The 16,207-nt window shown below is 40.0% G+C and overlaps 1 protein-coding gene across 3 annotated transcripts in view; it reads left to right on the forward strand.

The window, feature by feature from the left end:
* fancl (FA complementation group L) overlaps nt 1–16,207 on the forward strand; it is a 132,225-nt gene that overhangs the window by 43,571 nt on the left and 72,447 nt on the right. For all 3 annotated transcript variants that reach the window (XM_039738967.1, XM_039738969.1, XM_039738966.1), the window contains exons 6-7: nt 3,114–3,211; nt 15,236–15,332. In XM_039738967.1, the coding sequence (XP_039594901.1) occupies nt 3,114–3,211; nt 15,236–15,332 (195 nt within the window). The remainder of the gene's footprint in view (nt 1–3,113; nt 3,212–15,235; nt 15,333–16,207) is intronic.

The following is a 16,207-nucleotide window of genomic DNA, read 5'->3' on the forward strand; positions in this document are numbered from 1 at the left end:
TTGAATTGTATATGTTAGCTCTCCCCATGGGCTCACCACCTATGGGAGGGGCCAAGGAGGTTGGGTGCAGTGTGAGTTGGGTGGTAGCCGAAGGCGGGGACCTTGGCGGTCTGATCCTCGGCTACAGAAACTGGCTCTTGGGACCTGGAATGTCACCTCTCTGAAGGGAAGGAGCCTGAGCTAGTGCGTGAGGTCGAGAGGTTCCCACTAGTTATAGTCGGACTCACCTCGACGCACAGCTTGGACTCTGGAACCAATCTCCTTGAGAGGGGCTGGACTCTCTACCACTCTGGAGTTGCCCCGTGAGAGGCCGAGCAGGTGTGGGCATACTTATTGCCCCGACTGGAGCCTGTGCATTGGGGTTTACCCGGTGGGCGAGAGGGTGGCCTCCCTCCGCCGGGTGGGGAAGGGTCCTGACTGTTGTTTGTGCGTATCGCCAACAGCAGTTTGGAGTATCCACCCTTTTTGGAGTGTCTGGAGGGGTTGCTAGAGGGCATACCTTCTGGGGATTCCCTCGTTTTGCTGGGAGACTTCAATGCTCCGTGGCAATGACAGTGAGACCTGGAAGGCGTGATTGGGAGGAATGGCCCCGATCTGAACCCGAGCGGTGTTTTGTTATTGGACTTCTGTGCTCGTCACGGATTGTCCATAACGAACACCATGTTCAAGCATAAGGGTGTTCATATGTGCACTTGGCACCAGGACACCCTAGGCCTCAGGTCGATGATTGACTTTGTGGTGGTATTAGCCGGACTTGCGGCCATATGTCTTGGACACTTTCGGGTGAAGAGAGGGGAGCTGTCAACTGATCACCACCTGGTGGTGAGTTGGCCGATGGTGGGGAAGATGCGGTCAGACCTGGTAGGCCCAAGCGTGTTGTGAGGGTCTGCTGGGAGCGGCTGGCAGAGTCCCCTGTCAGAAGTAGCTTCAACTCCCACCTCCGGCAGAACTTCAACCCGTCCCGAGGGAGGTGGGGACATTGAGTCGAATGGGCCATGTTCCGTGCCTCTATTGTTGAGGCGGCTGACGGAGCTGTGGCGCAAGGTGGTCGGTGCCTGTCGTGGCGGCAATCCCGAACCCGTTGGTGGACACGGCGGTGAGGGATGCCGTCAAGCTGAAGAAGGAGTCCTATAGGACTTTTTGTCCTGTGGGTCTCTGGAGGCAGCTGATAGGTACCGGCAGGCCAAGCGGAGCGGCTTCGTTGTTGCTGAGGCAAAACTTCGGGCATGGGAGGAGTTTGGAGAGCCATGGAGAGCGACTTTGGACGGCCGAGGAGATTCTGGTCCACCGTCCGGCGTCTCAGGAGGGAAGCAGTGCAGTGTCAACACCGTATATGGTGGGGATGGTGCGCTGCTGACCTCGACTTCGGGGCGTTGTGGGTGGTGGGAGGAGTACTTGAAGACCTCCTCAATCCCACTAACATGCCTTCCAATGAGGAAGCAGAGCCTGGGGACTCTGAGGTGGGCTCTCCCATCTCTGGGACTGAAGTCACCGAGGTGGTCAAAAACTCCTTGGTGGCAGGGCCCGGGGTGGATGAGATCGCCCGGAGTTCCTTAAGGCTCTGGATGTTGTAGGACTGTCTTGGTTGACCGTCTCTGCAACATCGCATGGACATCGGGACAGTGCCTCTGGATTGGCAGACCGGGGTGGTGGTCCCCTCTTTAAAAGGGGACGGAGGGTGTGTTCCAACTATAGAGGGATCACACTCCTCAGCCTCCCTGGAAAAGTCTATTGGGGTTCTGGAGAGGAGGGTCCGTCGGATAGTCAACCTCGGATTCAGGAGGAACAGTGTGGTTTTAGTCCTGGTCGGAACAGTGGACCAGCTCTTCACCCTTAGCAGAGTCCTGGAGGGTGCATGGGAGTTTGCCCGACCGGTCTACATGTGTTTTGTGGACTTGGAAAGGCATTCGACCGTGTCCCTCGGGAATCCTGTGGGGGTGCTCGGGAGTATGGGGTACGGACCCCTGATAAGAGCTGTTAGGTCTCTGTACAACCGGTGTCAGAGCTTGGTCCGCATTGCGGCAGTAAGTCGAGCCCGTTTCCAGTGAGAGTTGGACTCCGCCAGGGCTGCCCTTTGTCACCGATTCTGTTCATAACTTTTATGGACAGAATTTCTAAGCGCAACCAGGGTGTTGAAGGGGTCGGTTTGGTGGACTCAGGATTGGGTCACTGCTTTTGCAGATGATGTTGTCCTGTTTGCTTCATCAGGCCGTGATCTTCAGCTCTCTCTGGATCGGTTCGCAGCTGAGTGTGAAGCGGCTGGGGTGAGAATCAGCACCTCCAAATCCGAGCATGGTCCTCAGCGGAAAAGGGTGGAGTGCCCTCTCAGGGTTGGGGAGAGATCCTGCCCCAAGTGGAGGAGTTCAAGTATCTCAGGGTCTTGTTCACGAGTGAGGGAAGAATGGAGCGTGAGATCGACAGGCGGATCGGTGCGGCATCCGCAGTGATGCGGCTCTGCATCGGTCTGTCGTGGTGAAAAGGAGCTGAGCCGTAAGGCAAAGCTCTCAATTTACCAGTCGATCTACGCTCCTACCCTCACCTATGGTCATGAGCTATGGGTAGTGACGAAAGATCGAGATTGCGAATACAAGCGGCTGAAATGAGTTTCCTCCGCAGGGTGTCTGGGCTTTCCCTTAAAGATAGGGTGAGAAGCTCAGTCATCCGGGAGGGGCTCAGAGTAGAGCCGCTGCTCCTCCGCATCGAGAGGAGTCAGATGAGGTGGCTCGGGCATCTGATCAGGATGCCTCCTGGGCGCCTCCCTGGTGAGGTGTTCGGGCACGTCCAACGGGAGGAGGCCCGGGGAAGACCCAGGACACTGGAGGGACTATGTTTCCGGCTGGCCTGGGAACGCCTTGGGATTCTCCCGGAAGAGCTGGAAGAAGTGGCCGGGGAGAGGGAAGTCTGGGCCTCTCTGCTTAAGCTGCTGCCCCCGCGACCTCGGATAAGCGGAAGAGGATGGATGGATGGATATGTTAGCTGTTTATTAATTAAATCAGTTGTTCTAAATTTAATCTTTATTATTTCTTCTTAATTTACATTGATTCATATACCATATATTTATGTAAACAAGTCTTTTCTTTTCTTTATGGTGTAAATCTATTCTTTTGTCTCAGGAAATTGCTTTGAAAAACCGGCAGGCTTTTCTTATTGCACCTCCTCCACAATATTATTCTCAACTTATTAAGGACATAGAAGACCTAGGATGGGATAAGTATGTATTTTTCTCCTTAGCATTTATTCCATGCTTTGTAAACATTTAATCAGTATTTTAACAGTGTGATAACAGGACCCGTTTTATTTAACTATGAATTCATTTTTTGATCTATACCAATGTTTAAACAATTTAATAAATTGATAAAAAGTTAATTATTATATTAGAAATGTTTTAACTCAATTACGCGCTGTAGATAAATTAAAAAATTAACAAGGCAACTGTTGATGTTTCTGTCCTAGCTTACTTTATGATTTAGAATTAGTGTGACTTCCCTTTGTGGTGTTTAGAGAGAAAATATACACTCCTCAATTACATTGGAAGAAGACTCTTGTTTAAAAGATGTTTTGGTCAACAGTTTTCAGGATGTGCTGACTCACATCTCTTTCAGATGGTAGGCAAAGTTTAAGAACCTCTCTAAACCAGCACCCAAAAACAAGAAAACTGTGATAAGAGGATAATTAACACAAAGGTTTGATCCCATTATAGGGAGTCTTGTTTGGTGTGTTACCTTCCTGGTTCACAAGTAGGCTAAAGTTGATTCTGTTGTCACTAAACACTTTAGAATGAATGGCATAGGTAAGGATAGGCTGCCAGGTCTACATAAGAAATTTAAACAGTTAGGTGCTAAACTGAGGAGAAGACCTGAGAAGATGCTCTTGTCTGTGTCTATATCACGTGCCTGTACAGTTAAGATTGAGTGCATCACAAGACTTATCCCATGGGTTAGATCTTGATGTAAAATAAAGAGGCACATATCTATTGGGGATTGTTGTATCCCTTTGAACAGATGGGGACTGTACAAACTGGGTGGGTTTCATTAAAATAAGAGGAACACTCATTTATTGGGAAGGTATACATGTCAGTTGAAGACTGTTTAAGCTAATGACTGGGGGACAGTGAGTTTAGAATAGGTCTGGTTTAGAAGGTTATGTAGGCTGACTGACTGACAGTGACATTAATACAACCTTGAATTTTGAAAGTACTAGCCAGCATGGAATAAACCAGCATAAAACATAGCACAGTAAAATTGCTTAAAGTTGTAAGTATTTGAAATGAAACAAAGTAGTTCTGATGGACAGTCGGGAGGTAACTTCAACCTGGTTTATATACATGTATAGAGGATCATCAAAAGTGACAGTAACCCTTATTTAAGTACATAATATATTTATAAATTGAAGATATGTAACAGTAATTTTTGTCCTATAATGTAAAAACCTTGTCTCATTTTTCAGTTCTAGTCAGTCTTGTGTTTATTACAGTATTTTGTCCATTCTGCAACTGTACAATGCTGACAAATGTAAAAAAGTGCTACACCGAATAAATACAATTTCTTGCAAAGAGTCGAAGAAAGATGGACAACCTTCCATCTCTACCTGTCTGTCACAGCTTCAAAAGTGGCAGGGAGGACTATTCAGTTGAACAGGCAAATATAAAGTAAAATGATTTTTGGTTATCTGTAATTTTTGAACAAAAAATATAATGTTATTGTTCGCCGCCTTGTTGCATGATTATGATACAAGTACAGTATGTTTTTATAAAAGTATCACCTGTCGATATGCTGGCCCATTACAACTGTATTGTGTTGTACTTACTGACTAACAACTTTTAATTTGCCCTTATATGACAGGTGATGATAGTATGTTGTGTAACAGTTATTTTCTTTGTGACTTTTTTACCATTATCTGATACAGTTATCCTCTGAAACACCATAATAGCATACCGTTTGTATTTTTAAATGCCGGTATGTTTAAGTTTGTGAATGTTGTGTAGTCAGTGTAAATAAATTTATTAACTCTGTATGACAAATGAAAGTTTATCACTTTTTTGAATTAACAATATAGATTCTGGTATAGACAGAAAACATACTATCTTGCTTAGCTAGCAAATGTTGCCAGTGTATAAGGAACTGAATTCAAAAAGGCATGGAAAATTTTCAAAAATGGATGAACACTTGGAAAAATTCAGTTTAATGTAGAAAAATGTGAAGTGCTACATGCAGGCAAAAGGAACATTAATTATAAATAAAAGATGGCAGACTTGTCTTACAGAAAGCATCCACTGCATGTTGACAAAACATCCGTTTTGTAGGCAATATGGAGAAGCGATTAAAAAGGAAAGAAAATTTTGAGTTATACTGCAAAAGCTACAGTCGCAGTTGTCTCACCACACTACAAAAAAGACTAAGATGTAAAGTTGGAAAAAGTTACTCTAATGGGAAACTGTGTAATGTCATATTCTAATAAAAACAAATGCAAACAAATCATCCTTCTTCAAGCTGTATTTGCTGTAATGTTTTTGGAATAGTTATCCCTAAAGACATATCCTTCATAGGCTAATATAATGTCTTGAATAGACCTTAATATCATTGTTAAGTATTTAATGACAGGAGATGTGATGTTCCTTAAAGAACACCAGATAATAAATTAAAGATATGATAGAAGAGAGAATAAACAGCGAACACAAATATAAAATCAATACTCTGAAAACTTTTGGTATGATATAGTGTATTTTTAATATTTCACTAAGTCTAAATGCATTACTGTTCTTTTGATGAGACAATCTCAGCAAAAAATTAAAAAAAAAGAAAACTTGAATTGGAAGTATTTCTGTTTAAAAGCATTCAGTATGTGCTTAGCATTACATTATCAAGTCCAATAAAGGAGGCCCTTAAATGGTAAAGTATCTGTTGGTAAATTCTCTGGAGTCAGAGTTGCTGTCTTAATATTCTTTTGTGTAAAACTGTACACTGCTTTGCTTTATGAAAGTTGTTGGACATATTTAATAGTCCGTGAGTAATAACAGTACTTTTTGGTGCTTATTAGTTCCCAGTAGGATCCAAAAGAAATGTTAATTATTAATTTAACTTTCCTGCACATTTTGAAAGAACAGTTTTAAGAATGCCAAGGGAAATTATGCAGACTACTAAGTCTGTTTCACACAAATATACAATTGAATGTTTTTCGGCTCATGAAACCGTTCAGTAAATGATATCAGCTACTGAATCAATTATAGTTGCTGTCATGTATTAATTAATGATGGTAATAATTTTAATACCATAGAGAACATACATACTTTTTCTTAGGCACAGATGCTTGATATACTGTAGCTCTTTAAACAGTGTCAGTTTAGGGGAAAGAAATTAAACTCCAAAGTGCATAATTGAGCAATTAAAGAGATATCATCTATCTTTTTTTTTTAATTAAATAAAAATAACTTATTTTTTCTAAACCTTTATCATCATGGCTTTAAAGCAGGATCCACCTAAAGCTACAGTAAAAAAGCTAACAGAAAAAAATGACATACTTTTGTTACAGTGCTGTTGAACTTTTTCATAGTACATTTAATTTGATTATTTTAACTGAGATAAACTGGAGGTATAATGTTAACAATTAAAATGTATACTTTTGAGGAGATTTTAAAGTGATTGCCATGCCATTAGGGTAAATGTAGTTGGTGTTTTTTTTTTTTTTTTTCTTTCTGAAAAGATTATTTCAAACAACATTGCAAGACTGTCAGTGTATAATTAAAGATATGATATATTTAAAAGTTATCTCATAATTTAAATGCTGTTTGTTACAGTAAGTAGTACTAGTTCCACCTGAATTTTCCTTGAAAGAAATTTTTGTGTAGTATGTCTGTAGTTAGTTACGTAACTAAAATTTGTGCTTTTACCAAAAATAATGCTTAGTACAATTTGATTACAGTGGAACCTCGTGACCTGAAGTAATTTCCCCCATAGGATTGTATGTAAATACAGGTAATCTGTTCCGGACTGTACGAGCTGTATGTAAATATATTTTTTTAAAGATTTTTAAGCACAAAAATAGTTAATTACTGTATACCATAGAATGCACAGTGTAATAGTAAACTAAATGTAAAAACATTAAATAACACTGAGAAAACCTGGAACAGAGAAAACTAACATTGCAAGAGTTCACAGTACAGTATAGCCTTACGAACCGCTTTCTGTAAACACTTTTTTTAAATGGGTTTTAAGCACAGGGGAAAAAATTAACATTTGAAAAAAGTGAGGAGGAACAGGGTGGAGAGGAGATTACAGTTTTGAGGTAAAGTCTGTGACGATGCAGGTTCGCTGCATGCTCCCATCTCGCTTCCGGGAGTCCTTAAACCCGTCACTGTCGGTAATGTTACCAAAGAGCATGACAGTGAGGCACTACAAAGGAGCAATCTGATTGTGCAAAAAGTGCCAAGTGCTTTTATCAAAATCAACAAAACAACAATCAAAAACAAATATATTTTTATTTAAAAAAGTACAGTGCTTTCAGGATCCTTCAATAAATAAATAATCCCATAAAAACAGAAGTGATGTGGAGGTTAAAATCCAATAGAAAAAAGTCTTCATTAAATACAACAAGGTTAAAACAATTCTGAAAGCAGTCTCTTTAAAAACAAGCCCGGTGCATTCTTTAACAGCCTTCTCAGCCTTATGCAGCCAGCCGTCCTTCTTCTGGTCACTTTAGCTCCTTGATCGCTCAGTTGGAACGACCGCTTCCTTCTGTCTCACCGAGTGTCGGCCAAAATACCCCTGCTTGGGCTCACTGTGCAGCTGCCTGCCAACGAGCATGTGATCGCTTGCTCGCACTGGCTCTTTCTACACTGCCTCCTGCTTACTTCCTCACTCCACCACCTCCTTCTTTCTTTTCTTTTTCCTCCCTTTAGCCGCCTCACACTTCTATTTATCAAGAGGACGTGGCAGCTGTAGCAATTAACCACCACGCCCCCTCACTAAGCTGCAAGCATGATGATTATTTATTTAAAACTGGCCTCTTGACGTGAGCTGTGGACCCACTATACCACAAAGTCCCTCTGCGCGATGCATGTCTGACCAAGAACAATGTACTGTACAGGGAGAGACTGAACACGTGCGTAAATCACCAGAGCGTATGAACCGGAAGGGAAACGAAATAGAGCACAAAGAGTTCACAGGGAATGCACAGGGAGAGACTGAACATGTGCGGAAATCATCAGCGTGTACGAACTGGAAGGGAAACTGGCTTGTTCGTCACCCAATTATGTGGTCGTGAACAGATGCAAAACTTTGGCGAACTTTTTGGTTGTAACCCGAAATGTACGTGGTCCGAGATGTTTGTGACCCGAGGTTCCACTGTACTAGTTTAGAGTGGCTGGCTTATTGTTTTCAGTCCAAAATCTTCCAAACTTGGAGGGTGGTGGTTATAGGGTGATAAAAACTGTTTAGTTGAAAAATGTCACAATTTGTGGTAAGATTCCCCACATCAACAGTTGATGAACTTATTTTTATTTGCATTATGGGTGGGTTTCCTCTAGGTACTCCGGTTTCCTCCCACAGTCCAAAGACATGCAGGTTAGGTGCATTGGCGTTTCTAAATTGTCCCTAGTGTGTGCTTGGTGTGTGTGTGTGTGCCCTGCCCAGGATTTGTTTCCTGCCTTGTGCCCTGTGTTGGCTGGAATTGGCTACAGCAGACCCCTGTGACCCTGTAGTTAGGATATAGCAGGTTGGGTAATGGATGGATGGATTATATAACTGCAGTCAAAACAGAAAAGTAGTTCACTATTAATGTGGTTAGCTATTCTTCAGTTCTACATTACTTAATATTCATATGAAATTTTTACAAATCTTTGCTTTTTTATTTAAACCTTGTATTTTTAACATTGTAGTGTAGTGTTTAATTTGTATTTTACATTTATATAAAAAGGTAAACCCATCCTCTTTCAGTTCAGTTGTATTATACATCAGGATAGAACAGGTGTCTTACAGTTTAGTCCTGGAGGGCTATTTTGTCTGCAAGTTTTCATTCCATGTAACCCTTTTCTTAATTAATACCAGTTTGTTCCCAAGTAATGTCTTTTGCCTTCATTTTAATTGACTTGCTTTTTAAGATTCAGTCCTCTGAATTGTGCAATTTTTTCTTTAAGCGGCACCCAAACAGAAATATGATGTGAAGTAAGCCAACAGATGTCTAGCTAAGTCAGGGCCTCAAACTCCAACCAGTTTTACTCTAAACAGTTTCTTAAATAGAAGACAATTCTTGTTGTTAATTTAACCCGTTATTAAATTCCATGGCTTATTGGTGCTCTCATTCTGGCACAGCAGACCATTCCAAAACTGTTGATTTAGCTGCTAATTAAGGAAAAAAAAATAATTAAGAGGTTTGATTCTTAAATAACATGTCAATTAAAATTAAGAGAAAAGTTAATTAGCAGCAAAAACCGATCACTAATTAAGAAAATGGTTAGAATGAAAGCCTGCAGCCACAATAACACTTGGAGGACACCGTGATAGAACTAGAAATCATGTAGTGCTCATCAGTTTCAAAAATTAAATACGTCTTATATTAGGTAACAAGCAAAACCTAACTGAATTTGCTTTTCCATTATTTATTCAGCAAAAAAGAAACCATGTATGTAAATGTTGGCACAACTTTTCTGTATGAGTATCTTTTTAAAAGTTTATTAGAGCCAGGTGTTGCTAGTCAAATGCACGTCCATAGATAATCAGAGAATGGCGGTATTTCTGTATAAAAACAGGACACGTGGAAGCTCATTCTATACCTTTAAAATTTGTGTTGATGCCATGCCAAGGACATAAGGTCATAACCCCCAAGAAGCATTCCTATGCATTGGTCTTAGATAGATCATAAAGCTATTTGCAAAAAATATTAAATTTATTCTTTTGCAGTGAGAAGGATAAATGCAAAACAGGTGGCAGTAACCCCAGGAGCAGATATTCCACTAAATAAATCTGTAGGTCAGACCTTATGTAGTTAGGAAATTACAAAGAACACAAACATTTCATTTAGAAAATCTACACAACATTAATTGTTCAATTTTAACATCAGAAAATGACTTTTATGGGAAGTTAGCAATTAGATTTGCAAAAAAGAACATGTCAGCATGGCTAAGATTTACAAAGATGAATCTTAGCAAACCACAAGTCTTCTAGAACATCATCCTCTGGATAGACTTCTTTTGGTTGTTACAACAAAACAAAACCATTTAACCACAGCAATCTTATTTAAACCATCACGTGTGATTTTGGCAACGTAATTCAGCCACGGGACCTGGAAGCCTCAGAATCATTTAGTGCACCATGCACTCCTCTTTATACAAGAGTATTCTGTAGGAAAATGTGAGGCCATCACTCAGACAGCTAAAGTTTGGCCGAAAATTTGGTAATAGAATAGGACCGTAATCCTAAACAGGTCTCCAGACAAAAATTCACCTCCAGGAGCTGGTGGCTCCTAAAAGAAAAAAAATTAGGAGCCAACAGCATTTATTTAGGTGCCACATAATAAAATATGTGAAATATTAATCTTTCAGTCTCCTAACTTTCTAGCCACCGTGCATGTGTGCCTAATTATTTTCCTTCTGTGCAGTGAATCCTTCCCTTGTACTTTTGAGTCCATCTTGATGATTTGGATAACTGAATGTCATTAGAACCTTTAAACTATATATAGTCATTAAGAACAGTGCATTTTACTCATGTTCTGGGTCTGTGTCACTGACCGTCAGAATTTCAGTATCAGAGGGCCATCCAGTGTAATATGGACTTCCATTCCTCTTGTTTCAAGTGAGCCAGTGTTTGACACAGGGCTTAGGATCAAACTACTCAAGTAATGGGTATTTTCTGCTGATCTTGACTAAATCCTCCAAGGTTGAGTGAGTTTCTGGCTTTTGATTTTATTCTGTTATGTACTGCAAAGCCACGTTCATATTGAGCTGATGAAATATGTAGAATGAATATAATTTTAACAAGATGTAGAATATTGGGTAAATATAATGGACACATAGCAACCAGATGGACAAAAAGACACTTGTCCTTTTGTTAAGGTGGATTATCTACTTCATTTTGATAGTGTTATATAATAAAATAATTTTTAATTATCACAATGTGAAAAAATAATGTATTTTGTTACATTGAATCAAGATTATCATTGAATGATTTGTATTAGCAAAGAAAGTTATAAACTTTTTTTATTATTAAAAAATAAAGGTTTACTTTATCATACAGCATAGAGGAATGTGTTTAGTGCTCAAATTCATATGCTAATTTAAATAATTAGACAATAGATTTTCTTCAGTAATACCAATAGGGAACATTCAAATTAGAGCAATTTTTGAAAGTATCCAGACGAATATTACCCACAGGTCATTTGTAATGTCCCTAGACTCCAGCAGACGACAGTGAAAGAGTAGGCTGTAATAAATTATAAACAGTGTGTTCTCACATTACTCTTTAATCAAGATCCTACTTAGGTTAAATACAAATTTTATTTGAATTCACTTAGAACTACAAATTTTAGCAAAGTATTCTGAGATAATCTAATTTTTATGGTATAGTACCATATAATGCATTAAATACAAACTTTAAAAAATCCACGAAAAAGGTTGTTTTAATCAGCTTGTTACTTTTTCCTCTCCATATGCATGATATCAGATAGTCGCACAGTTTTTTTCTCATTGTTGTTTATTCAAACACGATTTTTTAAGTAAAGCCCTTATTTGGCTAGCTGCTGCTAATTAGTCTAATTTAACATTGGACAATTTTGAGCATATTTCAAATATAGTTTTTTTTTCTCTTTTTGTTATTTATATGTGCAGAATATTATTTCTCTTGTGCAATATTTGGAATTGATGTGACCAATATTTCCTAGCATATCAAGAATATTATTTTCCCCCAAATGCTAAGAGATGTTTTTCATTACCATGAAGAACTGTGCAGTTCTTTTTCATGACAATTTTGGTATAGGTAATTAAAATATAGCAATGTTGCACTGTATTGTACTGCATGTATTTTCAGCATGTATTGTTTCCAGTTGTGGTTAATGCACATTGCATCAGATACTGTATTTAATTCACCTGTGTAATTAATGATAAATTACTCCTCATTGCAATATAAGTGACACAAGCAAATTAAAATATCAGAAAATATTTAACAAAATAGTTCTTTGTTTTATTTTAGATGTCATGCGCATATGGTAATGAAATTTCATGGCATGAAATAAGGGCCAATACATACAATACAATACAATACAGTTTATTTTTGTATAGCCCAAAATCACCCAGGAAGTGCCGCAATGGGTTTTAACAGGCCCTGCCTCTTGACAGCCCCCCAGCCTTGACTCTCTGAGAAGACAAGGAAAAACTTCCAAAAAAAAAACCTTGTAGGGAAAAATGGAAGAAACCTTGGGAAAAGCAGTTCAAAGAGACCCCTTTCCAGGTAGGTTGGGCGTGCAGTGGGTGTCAAAAGAAGGGGGTCAATACAATACAGTACACAGAACAGAACAAATCCTTAATAAAGCATAATAATAAAAATTTTAGAAGAACAGAGCAGAATTTAACAGTAGATGATAGCACATAATAAGATTTGGATATTTTTAGAGTCCTGGAGACTTCTTACGTCAAGCTGCCTCCCCATTTGGCCATTTCACGGCTGAAACGTTGCTTTGCCAACCAATCCGATGAAAGGACCCCTTTTTCCCATGATTCCTGTGATCCTCCATCAGGGATGACTTTACCATAGGCAGGCAAACAACTTGGCAGGTGGGCAGTGGCACCAATTGCCACATTTGAGTACCGAGAACAGAAACAGAATAAGTGAGGGTTATTAACAAATTATAACAATCATGTTACTTATGTTTTAGTGCTAATGACTAACAACAGAGGTGCAGTATGTACAGTTAATCAGCAGCTCTAGTCAGAATATGCTAAACTGAAGTAGTGAGTCTTCAGCTGAGATTTAAAGGCTGGGACCGAAGGGACATCTCTTATAGAAGCAGGAAGACCATTCCACGGTTTAGGGGCCCTGTAACTAAAAGCTCGACCTCCCACTGTTATTTTATGAATCCTTGGAATCATAAGCAGACCGGCATCTTGAGATCTTAATGTGCGCTCAGATTTGTAAGTCATGATAAGTTCAGACAAGTAAGCCGGACCTTGGCCATTTAATGCTTTATATGTTAAAAGGAAGATTTTGAAATCTGCCCTAAATTTAACCAGGAGCCAGTGTAAGGATTTAAGAACTGGAGTTATGTGTTCATATTTTCTTGTTCTTGTAATAATTCTATAATAATACATACCTTGTTCTTGAAAATCAAATGTCAGTTAAATCATCATTATTTTGTGTAATTGTATTTTTAATAAACAAGTCAAGTTGGGGAGCATGCACTGGTACAGTGTGTTGCCGCACCCACTACACAACGAAACAACTTGGAATCCTGGTTTGCAACCCCCCAGGCGCACACATGATCCAGTCCCACCCTCTGGAAATGACCATCTATCTGCCGCAGCCAGGTGTTACGTGGCCTTGTCCAGCCACTCGGTTCCCCAACAATGAGGATCCTATGAGCCGGATCACCCTCTGGGAAACGCACCACATGGTGCCGTAACTGACGCTCCCTCACAATGCACGTAATGTGCCACATTCGGGACTCCATCTGCAACCGATCATTCAACACAAAGTCAAACCAACGGTATCCAAGGATTTTCCAGAGAGACACAGTACCAAAGGAGCTCAGTCTTCATCCCAGGTCACTGGATATCGTCCATGTCTCGCAACCATATAGCAAGACAGGAAGCACCAGGACTCTAAAGACTTGGACTGTCATCCTTTTGCATAGATATCAGGAGCGCCACACACTCCTTTCCAGTGACCTTATGACCCCCCAAAACAATGCTTTCCCAAACTGTCTTCTGACTTCACAGGAAGAGTCACCAGAGACATGAATGTCACTGCCAAGGTAAGTAAACCTCTCAACAAGGTCAACACTCTCTCTGCAAATAGACACACTGCTGATGGGTGTGCCTAAGATGTCATTAAAGGCCTGGATCTTGGTTTTTATCCAGGACACTCGCAAGCTCAGACACTTAGACTCCTTGCTCAGTCTCTTGAGCGCCCTGATCAGAGCCTCCATTGACTCTGCGAAGATCACAACATCGTTTGCCAAGTCAAGATTCTAGAACCTTTCTTCACCAACAGATGCCACACAGCCGGTGGACCCCACGACCTTGCCCAACAACCAGCCCATTCAAGCATTGAACAGAGTAGGAGCATGAACACACCCCTGACGAACCCAAGAATCAACTGGGAAAAACGTGGAGGTACTGCCTCCACTCTGCACAGCACTCACAGTAACAGTGTACAGGCTGGCCATAATATCCAGCAACCTCGAGGGGATCCTGTGAACCCTTAAGATGTCCCACAGGGCAGCTCGATCAACTGAGTTGAAAGCTTTGTGAAAATCGACAAAGGCTGCAAAGAAACTCTGGTGATGTTTGCATTTGCGCTCCATGAGAACCCTCAGTGCCAGGATGCGGTTCGATGGTAGACTTCTTAGGCGTAAAACCAAACTGTTCCGGTCGCTGGTAAGTGAGCAAGTGATCACGCACCCTATTGAGGATGACCCTAGCAAAGACCTTACCTGGCAACGAGAGCAGTGTTACCCCCTGTAGTTGCTGCAATCTAGGTGATCAACCTTCCCTTTCCAGATAGGGACGACAAGTCACGTTTTCCAGTCAGTTGAGTTGATGTCAGTCTCCGAAGCAAAGATTGCTTGCAATGCCAGGAGGACAGCCTTACCACCATCCTGGAGAAGTTCACCCTGGATACCACAGATCCCTGCAGCCCTCCTCAACCCCCTTAGCTGGTTCACCACCTGTGCAATCTCAGTGAGATTTTAATAAACATATTGATAAAATTAACTATGTAATGTTATGATATTATTACTGTTTTTACTCAAACTGTAGCAAAGTCTCCTGGCAATAGAAAAGTAAGATGTTATTTCTCAAATATCAAAGGAAGATAGATTTCATATCTGTTGTCTGTAAAGGCATAATTGTTTGATATAAGCTATTTACAAATCAAGCTCTTTGATTTGCTAACTAATACTAAAATCAAACACATTGTAAACATACCTAACTTGTTCGTCTTTAATATTCATCTTTTAAAACTGTATTACACTGACTTTCTGAATCAGTACTTATTATTTTATATTCACAACATCTACTAATTATTTTTTGCAGGCTTTCACATATTTCCACTGATTTCAGTACGGTCAGACTAAAGGCTGAGGATGGTTCTGGTCGAGAACACCTAATTACAGTCAAGCTGCAGACAAAGGTGAGATCAGTTTTGCTGATGAGAAGCTTATTTTGATTGTAATAAAACACTAATAAATGAATAAATTTAAAGGGAAAAGAAATATGAGTAGTATGCTATTAATATCCTTAGTCACAGACAGTCATGTTTGACAGATATGATCACTTGAATTTACTTGATGACCAACAAGTGATTGAAACTGTTGTACTCATACATGAGTTATATAGAGAAATGTATGGTGGTAGAAACAAATGGATTTATACCCATATTTTGTATCTCAAATATATGTATATATTACAGTGGTTCAAAATGATCTGTTATTAATAATTGACATTGGGGATACTGTTGTCTTATTGCTTTTATATCTAACTGCAGCATTTGATACAGCTGATAATGACATCCTTATTGCTCGTCTTGAGCAGTATGTGGGCATGCAAGGTATTGCTTTGGAATGTTTCAGGTCATACTTAACAGGCAGATGTTTTTTTAGTCAGCCTGGGCAATTTCTCCTCTTCTGCTCCTCATTCAGATGATCTACACATACTGTATATCTTCCACTGAAGCAAAGCAATATGATTTCTCTTAAACCCTTATTGGAATGTCTGAAAGACATTAAAATATGGATGTCACAAATTTTCTTAGTCTACATGACAAAAAAACAGATTGCGTGTTTTGGACCTTCTGATCTTATCTGTGCTCCTGCAATAACATTGGCACGCTGACAAACTACTTTCAACCTTTTGCTAAAAATCTTGATCTTTGATAATGCTCACAAATTCAACAAACAAATTAACTACATTTTTAAAGCCTGTTTCCATCATTTCAGGGTATTAAAGTCAAGCCTGATCTTTTTGCAATTGATTTTCAAAAATTTTCTCTGTTCACAGCTTGACAAT

Source organism: Polypterus senegalus, chromosome 16 (genome assembly GCF_016835505.1).
Source record: "Polypterus senegalus isolate Bchr_013 chromosome 16, ASM1683550v1, whole genome shotgun sequence".
Taxonomy (NCBI): Eukaryota; Metazoa; Chordata; class Cladistia; order Polypteriformes; family Polypteridae; genus Polypterus; species Polypterus senegalus.